The sequence below is a fragment of the Hoplias malabaricus genome, chromosome 5, assembly GCF_029633855.1.
Source record: "Hoplias malabaricus isolate fHopMal1 chromosome 5, fHopMal1.hap1, whole genome shotgun sequence".
Lineage (NCBI taxonomy): Eukaryota > Metazoa > Chordata > Actinopteri > Characiformes > Erythrinidae > Hoplias > Hoplias malabaricus.
Genome location: NC_089804.1, coordinates 23,019,618 through 23,037,602, shown reverse-complemented (window position 1 = coordinate 23,037,602; position 17,985 = coordinate 23,019,618). Strand labels below are relative to the sequence as shown.

Sequence of the window (17,985 nt, the reverse complement as noted above, 5' to 3'; positions counted from 1 at the left end):
AAACTAGTCCCGCCCTCTCCTTCTCCGATTGGTTCGCTTAGTGAGAAGGAGGCGTGGTGAAGTAGCCAAACATTTTCTGATTGGACGGTCTGACTGTAGCGCTACCGTTATTGGTCGATTACCTTCTCTGTAAACATTTAATTGTTCAGTCTGCACGTCAGTAGTCCTTGTTTACGTCAGGCAAAGCTCATGTACCTACCCTCATCTCGAGCAGCTATGCCGAAACGTAAATGTAAGTTCTCGGATGAATTACAAAAGAAATTCCCATGTTTTGTGCAGCAAAGAAAGGTGTAAAGGACCTAAAAGCACACATGGGTTCAGCTAAGCATACAACGACAGCGAGGGGCGTGACCTCATCACCCCCCGCCCGAGACGTGTCCTCTTTTTTACCATTTCAGATCTGGTCACCCTAGTAAAGGGCTTTACATTAGATGTTGGAATCAACCACATGAGGACAGTGAGTTCAGTTCAAATCCACACACTTTCCTCCTCCTACAGTGATACGTCATCTGTGCAGGTTTCAGTTCCCGTTTTCTCTCCCCTCCCTGGATTTACAGCAAAAGTCACCTCAGAGGAGAATTTAAAAAAATTCTGAACACGGCATTTTCTCTGGATATTTTCGCGTGTGTTAATGTAAGTAAACGAGGATGTTTTGTATAAGTCTTTTATCCTTATTCGTTGAGGTAAAACTTATTTCGCCAACTTCTTTTTTTTTCTTAGTTCCACCTTAAATGGTAAGGTTGTTTATATGCAACTTCTGTTTCTTTTAAGGTGGAACGGAAAAATTAAGTCAATTTAAACTTGGTATTTGTTTGTTTCTCTCAAACGATTATAGATTTTTTTTTCAAATAACATTAAGACCGAAATCGGATATTTGGGTAATTTTATCAGATGTTTCTATGCGTTTTGTATTTGTGTACTTTTAATGTACCCCAAAAATTCCCCAACAGATTCATATTTACTTTATTTATTGTTTATCCCACGCTGTTTTTGTAGCTGTGGGTTTAAAACGTTGTGTAAATGAGCCTTGTTCTGATGTTCTGAGGCTGCAAGACCTCAAACTACCATAATCTGGGTCTGAAACGCTGTTTATAACTTCAGTGTGTGTGTGTGTGCAGATCTGTGATAATGTACAGAGGTATAACAAAATACAGAGAATGCAAAACTTACTGTTTAATTAACTGTTTTAGTTTTATGGACTGGGAAGTGAATGTTAGCCTATATTTTGAACCAATAATAGTGTTTAAATGCTACATTCCGGTTCTGTGTAATTTGTTGTGGTTGAATTGAAATTGAAATTGAAAGGAGAAGGAATAAAAAAGGATTGTAAGAGTGTGTGTCTGTGGTGTTGTTTTTGTTTTTTAAGCCAATAATTTGACAGGACTTTACATTGTGCAGCTTAAAAAACTACATTTTAAAATGTAAGATTTGAAAAATATCTGCTTAATTGCAATATGAAGAAGTTGTTTCATGTTATTTTGGTAACTGAGTTAAACTCACCGTGAGTCAGAGTTTTAATCAGATAATGATTACTAAAATGGTTCTTCCTTTCTATTTTCAGCGTACTCTTTGTTCTACTGCCTGATCCAGAGGACAGACTGTGCGTAATAACAGCTACGCTGAGTAATTAATGCATAACATCAGCTAAAGTTTGAGGAACAGTTTTTCATGATGGAGGAAGCATACACAGCTCTGTATCAGGAGTTTCTCCGGCTCCAGGCGCTCTGTTTAAAGCAAGCTGCAATGTTACAGCATCTTACTGAGGCTCTCAGAAGACAACAGGGTAATTGTAATTATACATGGGTAACATGTAAAATATCCTATGCCAATCATGTGGTGTATAGATATGTTTGAAAATAATTAAGATAAGAGAACAAGAAGATATTAATCACCAGAAAACTAAAGAATAGTAACAGAAAAACAGAAAGCTAAAGAAATATAAATTATGTTATTTATACATGTACAAAGAGATTAGACCCCAGGGTTATTGTACACTTTGTTTTGAATGCAGTAAACAGAGCAGTGTGCATTGATATTAGACTTGTTCTAATCCATGAATGCTTTATACTTCATTTGAGAATTAGAGTTAGAATTAGACAATCATATTAATCATATATTTGCATGTGTCTGAGTCTGATACATAAGTAGACAGGAACAATTTGACATGACACATTGGCACAGTGAATGCAAAAGGCTGATGATACAGGAGCATTTAAATGTTTTTGATTAATATAACTGAACTCATATAAGTTTTCTTGTTACAATTCACCCCCTATTAGTTTGTTGTAATAAATCTGTTGTAATTCGGACCTCAGGTCTAACGCCTGTTTCTAACGGAGAACTTGAAGACTTGGTTTCGATCCCAGTCCAGTGCACAGATGATGATCATGAGAACTTGAATTATCCTCATGTTTGTGCTCAAGCCGCTCAAACACAGCCCCTTACACTACACACTGGAGGTATTTTTGCTTTGAAGATTTGATGGCATTTTACCAAACAAGTTTTAGTGAGATGAAGTGCTGATGTTTGTGGTACTGGGTTTAGTTCCATCATTTGAGAGTCTTGGTTCTATTGGTTAACAGTTTTTGAATGGAGATTATAGAAACTAATACAGCTCCAGGGACCTGGAGGTTGTGGGTTCAAGTCCCGCTCTGGGTGACTGTCTGTGAGGAGTGTGGCGTGTTCTCTCTGTGTCTGCGTGGGTTGCCTCCGGGTGACTGTCTGTCAGGAGTGTGGTGTGTTCTCTCTGTGTCTGCGTGGGTTGCCTCCGGGTGACTGTCAGGAGTGTGGTGTGTTCTCTCTGTGTCTGCGTGGGTTTCCTCCAGGTGACTGTCTGTGAGGAGTGTGGTGTGTTCTCCCTGTGTCTGTGTGGGTTTCCTCCGGGTGACTGTCTGTGAGGAGTGTGGTGTGTTCTCTCTGTGTCTGCGTGGGTTTCCTCGGGGTAACTGTCTGTGAGGAGTGTGGTGTGTTCTCCCTGTGTCTGTGTGGGTTTCCTCCGGGTGACTGTCTGTGAGGAGTGTGGTGTGTTCTCCCTGTGTCTGCGTGGGTTGCCTCCGGGTGACTGTCAGGAGTGTGGTGTGTTCTCTCTGTGTCTGCGTGGGTTTCCTCCAGGTGACTGTCTGTGAGGAGTGTGGTGTGTTCTCCCTGTGTCTGTGTGGGTTTCCTCCGGGTGACTGTCTGTGAGGAGTGTGGTGTGTTCTCTCTGTGTCTGCGTGGGTTTCCTCGGGGTAACTGTCTGTGAGGAGTGTGGTGTGTTCTCCCTGTGTCTGTGTGGGTTTCCTCTGGGTGACTGTCTGTGAGGAGTGTGGTGTGTTCTCCCTGTGTCTGCGTGGGTTTCCTTCAGGTGACTGTCTGTGAGGAGTGTGGTGTGTTTTCTCTGTCTGCGTGGGTTTCCTTCGGGTGACTGTCTGTGAGGAGTGTGATGTGTTCTCCCTGTGTCTGCATGGGTTTCCTTCAGGTGACTGTCTGTGAGGAGTGTGGTGTGTTCTCCCTGTGTCTGCATGGGTTTCCTCTGGGTGACTGTCTGTGAGGAGTGTGGTGTGTTCTCCTTGTGTCTGCGTGGGTTTCCTCCGTGTCTGTGAGAAGTGTGGTGTGTTTTCACTGTGTCTGCGTGGGTTTCCTCCGGGTGACTGTCTGTGAGGAGTGTGGTGTGTTCTCCTTGTGTCTGCGTGGGTTTCCTTCGGGTGACTGTCTGTGAGGAGTGTGGTGTGCTCTCCCTGTGTCTGCGTGGGTGTCCTCCGGGTGCTCTGGTCTCCTCCCACTCTCCAAAAGCACACGTTGGTAGGTGGATTGGTGACTAAAATAGGTCCGTTAGTGTGAGTGTGTGAGCGAATATGTGAGTGTGTGCCGCCCTCTGAAAGACTAGCACCCCCTCCAGTGTGTGTTCCTGCCTTGCGCCCAATGATTCCAGGAAGGCTCTGGACCCACCGTGACCCTGAACTGGAAAAGCGTTTACAGACAATGAATGAATGAATGCATTATAGAAACTATACGCAAGAACATGGAATTTACTCATTACAAATGGGGTGCCTGTATTAATTTGTGTGTATGCTGTTTCTCCAAATTAAAGGCAAAATCCACAGTAAAGGTGTTACCTGTTTATATTAGGTTTATCTATATAGGGTTTCTAAGGTAGCCAGCACTTATCTTGTTTCTTACAAAACCTTGTGAATCTTAATTCTACTCTCTCCTTATTTGTTGTGTTTTAGGTAACACAGATATATCTCCAGTCACTGGAGCCATGTATAGTCTACAGCTTGACACAATTCCAGGGGAAACGAGATTAAAAAACCAAGATAAAATGCTGTCTGTGGAATCTCAGACACAGAATGAGGCCCCAGAGTCCAGTATAGTGGAGGAGTTAAGACAAGCAGAGGAAAAATGGCACAGTAGCCAGCCACCAAAACATGCTCGGGTAAATAATAATCACCTTTAGATCTGTGACTTTAACTTCCTTTTTTTCCTTCTGGTGAATAAGCTGACTATTTTTGTCACTTCTAAAAGTAGACACCCTGTATTTCCTGGTATGAAGCTTGAAGACATCCAGATTGGGTTTTTTTCACTTTATTTATTTGAAAATGAAGTTACTTGTTTGTACAATATTCTTTAATCCTAATATTATTTTTTTCTAAAAAGTGCAACTAATTAGATGAAAAAATCAAAATGCTTTGTAGTTCCTGAACGCTAAACGCTAAATATTGGCCACTGGGTGTCAGTATATATGCTGTTTCATAATGTGAAAAGAATAAATGGAGAAAATGATGAATTGCTTCCTTAAACATGTACTCTCTTTTATCCAGAGGCCATGGTCCTCCTCATTTCTAAACAGTGAGATCCTGAGTCAAGCTGGAGGTCTCCAGGTATCGGGGTTCACTCTGCAGTCTCAGGTGTGCGAGTTCTGCCACGCTGTGTTTCCTGGACACACCACTACCGCAGGAGATTTTCTACGCCATCTCACCACGCACACCAGCTGAATTTAATCTCTCTCTCTCTCTCTCTCACTCTCTCTCTCTCTCTCTCTCTCTCTCTCTCTCTCTCACACACTCACACACACACACACACACACAATTCAGAGCCTTCAGCATCAAGCTATATATTTTTACATCAACAACAGATGAGCTCCATTGAAGACCTCTTCATGTTTAATTATGTTGTCTGGATAAAGCTTGATCCTCCTAAATATTAACCCGGCAGAACAAGTAAAGGATTTTCTTAAATTTGATTGAAGCTTAATGGATTTTAAATATTTCCAAAGACTTTTGGAACATTTCTGTAGCTCCCCATTCATTGTAAAAGGTGTAAACTTTGTAAAAATTCTGTTTAAAATATTTAATAGAAAAAAGAGATCAAAGCTTGATTGAGTCAGCGACTGTAAAGTATTTAAGTTGTTCTGCATTTGTACAAAGTTTTGCATTAAACGGAAGTGAATTACAGAGCAGCATGTTTCCTAAGAAGCCGAACACTCCTCCACAAGGTGGCGCAAACACACTACAAAACACCCTCCCACAGTGAAGCAAAGTCAGTATTGAATGGTTACATTTTATTAAAACAAAAAATAAGTTACTTATTATAGGCTTTATGTCATGACCTAAAGGTTTAAAAGATTGTAAACAGACGTTTTCATGAGTGACACACACTCTGAATGAATTCTTGTCTGAGGCTGTTTGTTTTTTCTTTGTGTCTAGCATAAAAAAATAAAAGCATATATTTAAATTAGTTTGAAATAATTGATCATTGATCCCCTGCTGCAGCAATAGCTTTGCTCCAGGAAAGCTTTTCACTAGAAGTTGCAACATTACTGTAGGGATTTGATTGCATACAGCCACATAAACATTAACTGGGTCTGAAACTAGACTAGTTCTTGAACACAAACACCAATCCAACTCATGATAAAGCTGTGGATGGTGCTCGTTCTAAGAGGTGTCTACAAACTCGCTTGAAGTCGACTGGTTCTGACTATTAATTTTAATAATGATGAATAATTGTATTAAAATAATGACATAATCAGCATGATTCATTGCTGTTTTCTTTGTATAAATCACAGGCCTAGGCCATTAGTGCCGTAATGTGAAATAAACAGGGACATTATGTGTTTATGTAATTTTTCAGGAAGATTATTATCATCTTCAGGCCTATTGTCATATTATCACTCTTGTTACCGCAGTCATTTTACCACTGTCATCCTCAGTCATGATGCTCTCGCCCGTGGCCGGTCCAGTCTCTCTATATTTAACCCAGCTATCTCCCGGCCGGTGACGTCAACACAGATCAGGTGTAAACAGCGGACGTCACCGGCCCTCGACAGCCAATGAGAGCAAAGGGAAACACCTGGGTGGCATGCGTGGGCAGGGGAGTGGGAGAGAAAGACATATTTGGACATCAGCTCATATGACATCTCTAAAATGTGAGGGATTAAACAGGAAAAACAGTTTCTACCGTTCTGTACCTTTCTGAGATGTAATGGGACACTTCTGGCATTCAGCCACCAACACTAGTAAAGTCACTGATGGTGAATGATTGATTCTGTCTAACACATCATTTCAAAAGTATTAGTGCACAGTCACTCCAGAAAACACAGTCCCACTGCTCCACAGCCCAGACTTGGGAGGCTTAATACTCCTTTGGCAGACTCTTTGCATAGTGCTTGAAGTGCTGAGGCTCATTTGCCGCTGCTCTAGAGGATCCCATTCTACTGGTGAATGCTTGTTTATGGAGATTGTACATCAACAAAAGGAAAAAACAAAACAAAACAATAAAATACCATTTATTGAGAATATTAAAAAATAAATTATCTGATGCAATTATGTCAACAACAATCTCTACTATGAGACAGAGCAGTGGTGTACAATCTACTGCCATTGAAACCAGTTAAAAACATTATGGTTTTTCCTGTATGTTGGGTTTTACCTGCAGGTACGAAAAGATAAACACAGAAAGATGTCCCCAGGGGTTGACTACAGTTGATGTATGTGTGTTTTATCTTAGTATATTAGTGTTAAAATGTTTTTATATGAATAATATGGGTCAAACAGTTCTCTGACGTCAGGTAGAAGCAGGCTAAGTTTGACCATGTTAGAATCTATTTCTACAGTTTTTCTAAATGTGACTCAGAATTAGCACCTGGTAAAAAGTTATACTTTTAAACTGCAGTTAAACTAAAGTTCTATATTAGTCAGGAGACAGAAACACTGGTTGCTGTTGTTATTAAAAGACATTGAAAGAAAGGGAAACTGTGTATTTACAAGAAACCTTCTTCTGGATTCTTCCTCATTTTAAGTCATTTACTGAATTACAACAGAAACCTATTCTAATAGATGTTTTCTTACCAGTCTTCTTTTTTCTGGAGAATTATTCAAAAGAAATGTCCCAGAGTTCTTCTTTTGTGTCTGTTTCCTTTTCCTAGTGCCAGCTTCTCAACAGCTAGAGACTTTTTTGTGTAATTTCCAGTTAAATACATGTTGATGTGATGAATACCTGGAGATTAAATCAGCTAAAGTCTCGGGCGTTGCACAGTTCTGGAGGTCCTGTGCCATTAATGTCTACTGATGAAATGTGTTCAGCTGTGTGCGTGTTGGGTTGCAACACGTCTTAGGAGAATGGATGTATATCTGCGGAGGGCTGGAGGGTTGTGAGACCTGAGTTGAGCTGCGAGAGAGACTGGAGCTTGATGAGAGTTAAGACTCGTCTTTGGTGATTGTGGGACTCCCGCTCCGGTAGGACGAGCTTAATCCTCGTCTCTCAGACACTTTGCATTCAGTCTCTGCAAAGAGAAGTATGAATTAATACTGAGAAAATAGGATCTTACCATTAAAAATGTAAATAATGAAAGCATAATGAGTTGAATAATTTGAGAAAAATATCTAATTGCAATTTTTCAGTGTAATATTGCAACTATAATCTAAGTTGAGGGCCAAGGGGCTGTTTCACAAATTAGGATTTCTCAGTTAGCCAGATAACTCAATTCCTGTGGAAACCTAAAAAAAAAGTTTATTCATTCATTCATTATCTGTAACACTTATCCAATTCAGGGTCACAGTGGGTCCAGAGCCTACCTGGAATCACTGGGCGCAAGGCAGGAACACACCCTGGAGGAGGCGCTAGTCCTTCACAGGGCGACATACACTCACACCTACGGACACTTTTGAGTCTCCAATCCACCTACCAACGTGTGTTTTTGAACTGTGGGAGGAAACCAGAGCACCCGGAGGAAACCCACGCAGACACAGGGAGAACACACCACACTCCTAACAGACAGTCACCCGGAGCAAACCCATGCAGACACAGAGAGAACACACCACACTCCTCACAGACAGTCACCCAGAGGAAACCCACGCAGACACCGGGAGAACACACCACACTCCTCACAGACAGTCACCCGGAGGAAACCCTCACAGACACAGAGAGAACACACCACACTCCTCACAGACAGTCACCCAGAGGAAACCCACGCAGACACAGGGAGAACACACCACACTCCTTACAGACAGTCACCCGGAGGAAACCCTCACAGACACAGAGAGAACACACCACACTCCTCACAGACAGTCACCCGGAGGAAACCCTCACAGACACAGAGAGAACACACCACACTCCTCACAGACAGTCACCCGGAGCGGGACTCAAACCCACACCCTACAGGTCCCTGGAGCTGTGACAGAGACACTACCTGCTGCACCACTGTGCCACCCATATTGAGGTTTATTCATTAGGATTTTCAACAGAATGCTAATAACAGACTCATTGTCACAACAGAGCAGGGTCACATGTTGATTCATCAAAATAATGTCATTAAAAATGCATTCTGCTGGACTTGTAAGGGCATATTAAAGAGATTCTTCATATATTTATTTATGAAAGACAAGCCATGAAATTGTTCACTGCAGAAATCACATTTCCACTGATCCACAGCCCGAATGTTTCTCTGTAGCGATTATATCTGAATTGACTGATGATAACCGTTGTCTACAAGGGCTTTGACATATTTATGTCTGTGTATTTTACTCTAATAAATTTACAGCTAAGCATCACAAAGATGTACACTGTGAGTGAATGAGTGACAGTGAGTTGAAGTGATGAGCTCATATATACACACACGTTTTCCTGAGTGAGAGAAGGACGGATGTAAGTGAAAGTTGGAGACGTTACAAAACTAACTTTTACTTTTCTCTCATTAAGTGCAAGGAGGGAGAGAGAGAACGAGAGAGGAATTGAGAGAGAGAGAGTGAGAGAAAGAAAGAAAAAAGAAAAAAGAAAGAAAGGGAGAGAAATAAGAGACTGCACCCTTTCCCTGCCCACGTGTTTTATTTTTATTCCGTCTTTCTATGAGTCAATGCGACGCCCTTCTCACTCCCTCCCACTCCTTCGCCCACACTCTCTCTCTCTCTCTCTATCCATCCATCCCGCCTTCCACTCACACATTCTCACAAGCTTTGACGTCAGAGAGGGAGGGGGGAGCTCCAATTTACCGCCCCCACATCACTTCCTGTGGCCCCATCCACCCATACAGCTTTCTTTTTTTTCTCTCTTTCTCTTTTTTTTCATTCTCTCCCTCCCTCTGTTGCTTCCTCTCTAGCATGATCCCCCCATAGCCACAAGCTTTCACAAAGATGTTTGCATCTGAAAGGTCTTCTTCAAAAATGTAGTTTTGAACCTATGTTTTTAAAATACAGACACATTGACCCTGAGGCCATTTCCTATTCAGTAGATTCTCCATCATGTCCCCTTTGCTTTTGTATATAAAGTCTTTTTTTTTTAAAGACTTTTTTTTGTCTCAAACATGGCAAAATATAGCTTTTCTTTACATTAAAGGAACACTAGGTAAGTTCTTTCCCCGTATGCTCCTGGGGCTCCCCCTAGTGTAATTCATTTTTATAGCACTCTGTGAAATCAGTGGCATCAGTTTCAAAGGGAGGGGCCCTCCTTTCAAAAGTTACATAGTGTTGTTTCTGCAGTGGTACGTCCAGAGTACTAAGCACAGTGGCTCTCTTCTCCCTATTACAGGTGAGAAAAGCCTCACTGTGGTTTTAAAGATGTAATTTTAAGGTATACATATACGTAATTAAGGTAGTGCTCCTTTAAATACATTACTTTGCAAAAATCATTCGTTCATCATATCATTTCATTTTCATTTGTGTTATATATTTTCAGTCGACATTTCTGAGGAGATATGAGATAATGCTGTTTCAAAAGAAAGAGGAAAGCCACAAAACTGAAGAAAATGGGATTCCTAAGAACCACACAAGACCCTTCAGATGCACAACACTTAAAGTTTTCATCTATGGGAAAGAGAAGGGAAAATCATGCTCCACCCTCGCTTCAGATCTGAACACATCCACCGCTGTTTGTTTACATCTTTCCACAGTGACGACAAAGAATGTGGAGTTGTCCGGCTGGCTAACTGCCGAAAAGAAATAGACACACACACACACACACACACACAGAATGGACTGGCAGCCTCAGAACCCAGACCTCAACATTACTGAATGCGTAATAGACCTACAACTTTTAAAAGTCACTCCCTGACATTGGTTTGTTTTTATTTTTTATCTCAGAGTCACAAAATAAAATAGTGCTGAAAAGTCTAGTATTCACCTGAAGTCTGTCTCTTCTCTGACCCTAGGCTGACCTTTCCCACGTGGTCACGTGACACCATTCTAGCCAATCGCAGGCCCTCGTCCATGAGCGTTTGCTGCATGAGCTGCCGACTCCAGGAGGCAGGACCGATAGTGTCGGTGAGGGGGCGGGGGGATGAGGAGGAAGGGAGCAACTGTGGGCCTACATCTATCAAACACACACACACACAGTGAAGACACACAGGAACAACAGCATCTTTCTGTAAAAGCCTGTTGAAAGCCATGGAAATTTACAGCAAAAAAGCAACAGAAAATGTCGATGATTTATGGCACATTTTCACGGATTTTAATGGCACAGAAATGCCACGTTTACACTTTTCATTCAAGCACATCGTGACTTACATATACATTCATCATTTTCTGGCATTTGGCAGATATTCTTATTCAAAGCAACTTGCAATGGAGAGCAATGTTGAGACTTGTCCAAGGGCTGTTTCTGTTAAAGCATGGTATTCCTGCCTAAGCTGGGAAATGAACCTAAGTCAGCTGTGTGGAAAGCTGTGGTGTTACCCACTACATCTTTAACCAACCACTGAACCATTACCTTGTGTTAAACTGTCCAGACTCTCTCCTGATAGGCTGTCCTCATCAGCCGCTGGCCTGAGGTTACAGTGGGGAACCGCATCAGAGCCTTTAGGGCCACGTACAGGGTTAATAACATCTGAGTCTGTGATCTGAAAAAATATACTTTTTTTAAAGCCACTCATCACAATCAGATCAAAACTTTTTTCATTCAAAATCATTTTTAAATCATTCAAGCTGCTTTTTTACGACACACAGACGTAACCAGGAACATAGACACCCAAAAACTGTTCAAACATCTGACTGACAGATCCAATGATTAGAAGTTGCCCCCCACATATGTGTTTCACTTCTACTATAACAATTTCTTGGTCTTCTTGGCTTCCAACACTGACACACCACCACATGCTATTCCAGTTAGAAATGGTGGTGTTATTAGATTAATAGTTACTTTTTATGTACATTTTACAAAAAGGTTCTTACTTGTCCCTCACCTCAAATGTAGTCGATCAACCAAGAGAAATTTAGAGAAACAAATCAATGTCAAAAAAAAAGACCAAAGGGTTACAACGTCAAGCGCTGGCCACAGGCGCTCAGGTGGGTGAGAACCACTAATGGAAACTGAATGGAATTCCCCTGATTACATGTAATTCACACTGTGTTGTGTAGTTGCAGCAAAAATACTGTGATTAAACAATGATACGTTAAGTATTTGTGAATGAATAATGTATTTTAGAAGCACTTACCTCAAGTTTTATTCTCTTTGGAGCTGCTGGGTCCGTGGAGGTCGCACTGAGGTCCTCGGGGTTGTTCCTGAGATAACAGTGAGTACATCAACATTCAAAGAATGACAAAGAATGACTGTCATAGCGATTAAGCCCTTACTGCAGATAATGAGGGAACAGCGAGAGAATAGAGTACAAAAACAAGAAAATGCAATAATAGCGAATGAGAAATGTCATTCCTCTTTTAAACATGGCCACCTCCACATGAGGGACCCACTTTATGAAGAATAAATAGGTTAAATCAGGGAATGCAAAGCTTTTCATTCAGCATTTCACAGGGAAATATGTAAATGACTAATAATTCTTTCATGAGTAGCTTTTTGCTTCTTTTTGGTGGTAAAAATGACTAATTGCTCCATTAATATGTTGCTTTGTTGTTTAATTTTTACATTTTTCTGACCTGGTGTGTTTAAGTGTCGAGGTGTAGGCACATTCTCTTGCGACCTGCCGGGCGAGAGAAAACAGCTCCACTCTTCTTAATAAGAGAGCATTGTCCCTGATACAGAACTGAGCAGCTGCTTCATTGATGATCATCTACACAAGAAAATAAAGTATATTAATGTTTATACACACTGTATTTGTCAAGGTGCATATCATCGCTGTCTAATTAAAAACATGTATCCCCCACTTTCTTAACTTTAAATGAAAGTGTAAGTAAAAAGATTTTATTCCAAATAATTTTGGAGCATTTATATTGGTTCTTTCACACAGTGTGAGGGACAACTCCTGTGTTCCAATGATGTAGTAAACTAGAAATTGAAAAAAAATTAAGATACATGTTTTTAATTAGACTTTTTTTTTTAAATAAGCTACTATATTTAAATCTGAGGCTTCTAAGGCAGTATGTGTTAAATCAATCTCTGAATAATTGTATTTAACATAAAATAAACCCCTGTGCATACATCCTGAAGGCTTATTATTCAGTAACAACGATAAAATTACAGGCACAAGATGGAGGCACTGCAGTAAAGCCTCGCCTGATTATAACTCAAACTGAGGAATAATGACTGTTTCAGCCCGGGCTACTGTGTGAATGAAGGCAGTCAGAGCAGTAAGAATGAAGCTCATTTACAGATGTCAGTCTGAAGAGGAAAGTGGCAGTAACAAAGTGTTTACTTCAAATACATCATACCACACAAACATAATACATATATGTGTAGGATTTATAGGACATGGGCCTTTTGAGAATTCATGCAGCAGGAATCAAGTTTCTTAATCACATTTTCCCCCCAAACATCCCACAAATGTTCAAATAATGTAAAAATATAATAAACATTCAATCAACTGGTTCTCCACTGTTTTTGTCCACCATCACATCTCCCTGGGTTCCTTGGGGACTGATGGGGCATGCGGTATATTGGTGGAGCTGAAAGAATCCAGTCAGCGAGGTAACTCTGATTTCCCCTTTTGTTCCTTTCATCTTTGTTACATTTATTTCAGAAAAAAGAGAGATGATCTTAAGACTATCTTACGACTATTGTGATCAGTTCTATTTATCTGAGTGAGTTAGAGTTATAGCCGCTACATGTTTTAATACCAATAGAGCAGAATTAGTGCTTGTTTACTGGTTATTCAACAAAGTGCTGAATAATTCTTATTGTATTTATAGTTTTTGGTGGCTTTCTCATGAACAGAAATTCTGTACCTTTAAAGTACCCTGAATAACACTGAAACACTCAATATATAGACTGCTGTTTGACCACATAAATCACAGTATTTACATATTTTACTTCTGGACTAGTCTCTAATTCTCAGGCTAAAATTATTGATAAAATATTCATATTTTATTTTACCAAATAGATTATTGTTTATGTATAGCTTTGGGACTATTTAGATGTGGTATGTATGTTCAATACACTACCTCGTGATGCGTGAGCTGTTTGCCCTCTCTCCTCTTGGAGTCGAAGCGTCCGTAGATGAGGCTGTACTTGCGGATCTCCTCTTCTTTGCTCTTGTCGTTGGGCTCCAAGTTGAAGATGTGGCCCACCGTCTTTGCTAGCTTCTTGTTGAGCCTGAGGAGAGTGTTGACCTCGCCGGGCTCAGCCTGGGGCAGGGTCCTGAGGAGCCTGTCTACACTCTCACACACGGCTCGCACCGTCTCAGACTCCAGGTGACCTCCCGGCCAAGGTGAGGCGGCAGTAGACGAGGAGGAGGAGGATGAAGATGTGGGCGGGGTGGAGAGGCCGAGGGGCCGAGAGTGAGCTGTGAGAGGCAGGGGAGGGCTGGGGTGGTCTTCTTCAGCTACTACACTTCCGTCTAAATCTGGGCTGAGCCAGTGAGGCTCCATGGGGCTCAGCTTATCTCGATAAATATGATCTTGTGGTAGAGGAGAAGCTTGAGAGCAGGGGCTTCGGGGACTTCCATTATCTCTTAGAGGTGTGAGACAGGCTCCTTGATCCTCTCTGTCACACGGAGACCCTGGCTGACCATTGCTTAACGACTTTCTGGACCCTGAGATGCCCGTTCCTCCAGTGCTCTCTATCTTAAAAAGTGGGATTCCTCCAGGAGCCACATTTGTTGACAGAGGCTGGTTGAAGACCGTCGGATTGGACGCCCAGTCTCTCAGGGCTTTCTGCAATCTGCGGACATGCAAAGGCTTGGTCGCCATGCCAACCAAGGCCATAATCTCCAGAAACTCCTCCTCTCCAGCCTCGCACAGCTGCTGCACATCGTCGCCTCCCTGCTGGATGAATGTGTCATAGTACATCAGCAGATTTGCCCTCTGTAACACTCGATACAGCTGCAACTCGCCGAGAGTCCGCGGGAGGGACATGGTGGGACACGATAACTGGACGGAGCATAAGCATAAATTCAATATTAAAAGAAACCCAACAAGTACAACTGTTATGGCTCAAAAAAAGCGCTCCCTCCCTCCATCTATTTATTTGTTTGTTTGTTTGTTTGTTTGTTTCTATGTTCCTATCTAGCTACATAAGTTGAACACAGGAGATGTTATTCATATTGAGTGCAACCTTCATGAAATACGGACCAATAAAGATGCTCCAAAATGACTACCAATAAATCTCTGCACGTTGGTTTACTTTAGGGGTCAACAAAGTTATGGCCTTCTCGTGTAGAGCCACCAGAGGATACACTTCTACACATTTTAACGCACTGCTAGTTGTAACATATTGAAAACATTTGTGGCTTGTGCAAAGTATTACATCCCAGTATATAACTTATGGGTTATGTTTTTGCTAACATCCATAAAAATGGCATATTTTATTCCTGTGTTAGATGTGTTAACTTGTGTTTACTTTGAAAAATCCACAAAAAGATGTTAGCTTAACCACATTTCGTTTTTTCTGATATGTGGGCGGGAGCAAATTCCTAAAAACTAGTGATCAAGAGACCATGACACTGCAGCACTAAACACTGTGTGGGTGCATGACAAATAAATGTTCATCAGGGACATATAAGGCCCTTCTTAGATGCAAAAATACAGAACTACACCATTAAAAAAAAGAATTTCCACCTATTTTTCTGCTAAACTTAAGCATAATTCAGTGGCTGAGATACAGAAAGTTTGATAGTAGGGAAACTTGTGAACTCTAGTTTCTTTATAGTTGTGGAGAATAGAACCAGATTTATTCATTTCTACATAACAATATAACACTTAATTAAATTTTCCACAACTTTAATGTGAGAGAGCCTTTTTTAGAGACATTAAGCTCTTCAGACGTCCGGTTCCATTGACCACCACTGTAAACAAGTCTGACTCAGTAAGTTCCTCAAAACCAAAACCCAGTCTATGTCACTTTGTATCCTCATTTTACCTGTTCTGTTGTTATTACGACACACAAAAAGTGCATTCTACTTTAAAAAGCAACATCATATAAGTGATAGAAATCACAGTGGTCACAAAATACGTACTATTCCCTCAATTAGCTCTCATTCTAATCTTATTATTTAACATTATGGGGCAGATTTACTGACTAAATCTGAGCTTAAGCCTGGACTAAGAAGAACTTCCTGTGATGAATCACACCTTACAACCCAATTAAATCTAAGAATAGGATTAAACTATGTCTGAGGTTTTAATCATACTAAGTTGAATGAGCCCTGTTAAGACACCAATGAGCCAGCTGTTTTTCTAAGACGATGCTGAATATAGGCTGTGGGTTTTGCACATATCTGTGTGACACGTATAAGACCAATGTATGGACAAATGTTTCTGGGCGTCTGCTTGTCCAGCACTTTTTTCTACATGAACTGTATTGATTAGAGCTTTGTTTCTCTTTTGCTGCATTGACAGTTTCAGCTCTTTAAATTACATCAGATGGTAGAACATTGCTGTGAGGATTTAATGGCATTCAGCCATGAGGATATTCTATCAGTGAGATCAAGTAGTGATACTGGATGATTAGTCCTGCATCACAAATCACCCCATAGGTATTGGATGGTGCTCCATCACTGCTTTAGAGCCCAGTGCTGAGGGCTTTGTGCCCCTCTGACTGGCGTATTGCACTGGGTATGGTGACCATAAGCTCATGTAAGTCCTGTTTCATTACGTGCTTCCCTGTAGAGATATTACAAGCTGTGATTCCACAATAGAACCTGTGTGCCTGCAACCGGTGCACATTAAAGTAACTTAATACTGGCATACTAAGGACTGTCTACAAACTTTTGGACAGAGTAAGGTTACATTGGTAAGGCATGGATGATTAAGAGCAACAAGTTTGGAATTTCATGGAAACAAGCTATGAATGGTAAATGTCAATAGAGTATTAAACCTAATCACAATAACAATAATAACGTTAATATATATATATAAATAGTATTTTAGGGGGGTTGTTTTATTAATATTTTACAATAAGGAGGGTTTTTTTATCAGAGATTTTTTAACAAAATATATTTTAATGGTCAGACCCATGTCAGAGACCCTCTCCATGGAGCATAAACAAAAACATATTTTAAGCTGTTAGTGGGTAATGTTAATACAGCGTTAAAGAATAATATGAAAAATAAGAATGCTGGGCTCGGAGGTGTGTTTTCTTACCTCACGAAGTCAGGAACTTGGAAGTTGAATTTCGAGGCGCCTTCTCCTCTTTCCTCGGCAACTCGTTTCTTTTTTATTAAAACCTCGCCTTTTACTGAACTCGTCGCTGTTTTCATGTAAATCCTTCACATTTCAAAAAAGAAGGTAGTGTATATTCGGTACCAGAGAGAAACGCAGAGTGAGTGGGTGTTAAATCGTCAGTTACGAGGTTTTAACATGGTTACAGAAGTCCAGATAAAAGGTAAAAATGCTCTGAGACTGAGTATGTGTGTGTCCCTGCCTCCTCCTGCAGTGTATGTGTCTGAGAGAAATGGTTTGTGTGTGTGTGTGTGTGTGTGTTGTTAATGAGAGTCTTTTCGCTGGTGGTGTGGGCGAGAGAAAACTGTGGGCGGACTGCGGCACGCCATCTGACCGAAAAAGAGCTTTCCTCTCCCGGCTTACAGCGCCTCGGAGAGCCGGGAGGGTGGAGGAGTGTGGACGGGGTTTCACAGCGTCGTTTTTTTTTTTTTGGTTACATTTCTGCCCACTTCCGGCCACTTTAACACGTCAAATAAAAGGGTGATTCCATGGTTGAAGGTGCCATCAGTACATCACGAATTTGCATATAATTTGCTTAGGATAAGGATTTTATTATGTGTCTTCACGAGGTGTCCACCTACCGAGCGAGATAATGGACTCATTGTTCCTCGATTAGTGTCATAACTGACATTATTGTTGGCCTGGCTTTGTGTGTCAGAATAACGGCTACAGCAGTTTTCTAAAACTAATAATCCTGAAGAAGACAAGAAATTATTTCAAAATATTAGGAAAACAGTGTTGTTACATTGTAAGATAAATGAACAAGCAACAAATAACTTGTCATCAGTGGGGAAAAGAGTAAATGGAGTCCTAATCACTTCTGTCACTGTCTTGATTTTGAGTATTTCACCGTTTTATGTGATGTAACACATTCTCATATTTGCATATATCAGACATTAGCTTACAGTTTATGTCCACTCATTCTCGATAAATGTAAGAGTGTTTCAACCTGGCCTACTTTCAAACATGG

The 17,985-nt window shown here is 40.9% G+C and overlaps 2 protein-coding genes across 4 annotated transcripts; one reads left to right on the top strand and one right to left on the bottom strand.

The window, feature by feature from the left end:
- The first annotated feature begins 175 nt into the window (after positions 1–175).
- On the top strand, positions 176–5,930 carry zgc:113184 (uncharacterized protein LOC553745 homolog). 2 transcript variants are annotated; one of them, XM_066672586.1, is made up of 6 exons: positions 176–232; positions 518–633; positions 1,562–1,783; positions 2,316–2,459; positions 4,209–4,414; positions 4,800–5,928. In XM_066672586.1, the coding sequence occupies exons 3-6, from the start codon at positions 1,669–1,671 to the stop codon at positions 4,971–4,973; spliced, it is 639 nt and encodes a 212-aa protein (XP_066528683.1). In that variant the 5' UTR covers positions 176–232; positions 518–633; positions 1,562–1,668; the 3' UTR covers positions 4,974–5,928. The 2 variants fall into 2 exon arrangements, with proteins under 2 accessions (XP_066528683.1, XP_066528684.1); XM_066672587.1 differs by lacking the exons at positions 176–232; positions 2,316–2,459 and having other exon boundaries at positions 339–633; positions 4,800–5,930.
- An 848-nt stretch (positions 5,931–6,778) lies between these two features.
- On the bottom strand, positions 6,779–17,413 carry nab2 (NGFI-A binding protein 2 (EGR1 binding protein 2)). 2 transcript variants are annotated; one of them, XM_066672397.1, is made up of 7 exons: positions 16,938–17,413; positions 13,800–14,726; positions 12,339–12,472; positions 11,900–11,966; positions 11,176–11,305; positions 10,591–10,779; positions 6,779–7,759 (listed from the first exon to the last, which is right to left on the bottom strand). In XM_066672397.1, exons 2-7 carry the CDS (start codon positions 14,709–14,711, stop codon positions 7,674–7,676), a joined length of 1,518 nt encoding a protein of 505 aa, XP_066528494.1. In that variant the 5' UTR covers positions 14,712–14,726; positions 16,938–17,413; the 3' UTR covers positions 6,779–7,673. The 2 variants fall into 2 exon arrangements, with proteins under 2 accessions (XP_066528494.1, XP_066528495.1); XM_066672398.1 differs by lacking the exon at positions 10,591–10,779.
- Positions 17,414–17,985: the final 572 nt, after the last annotated feature.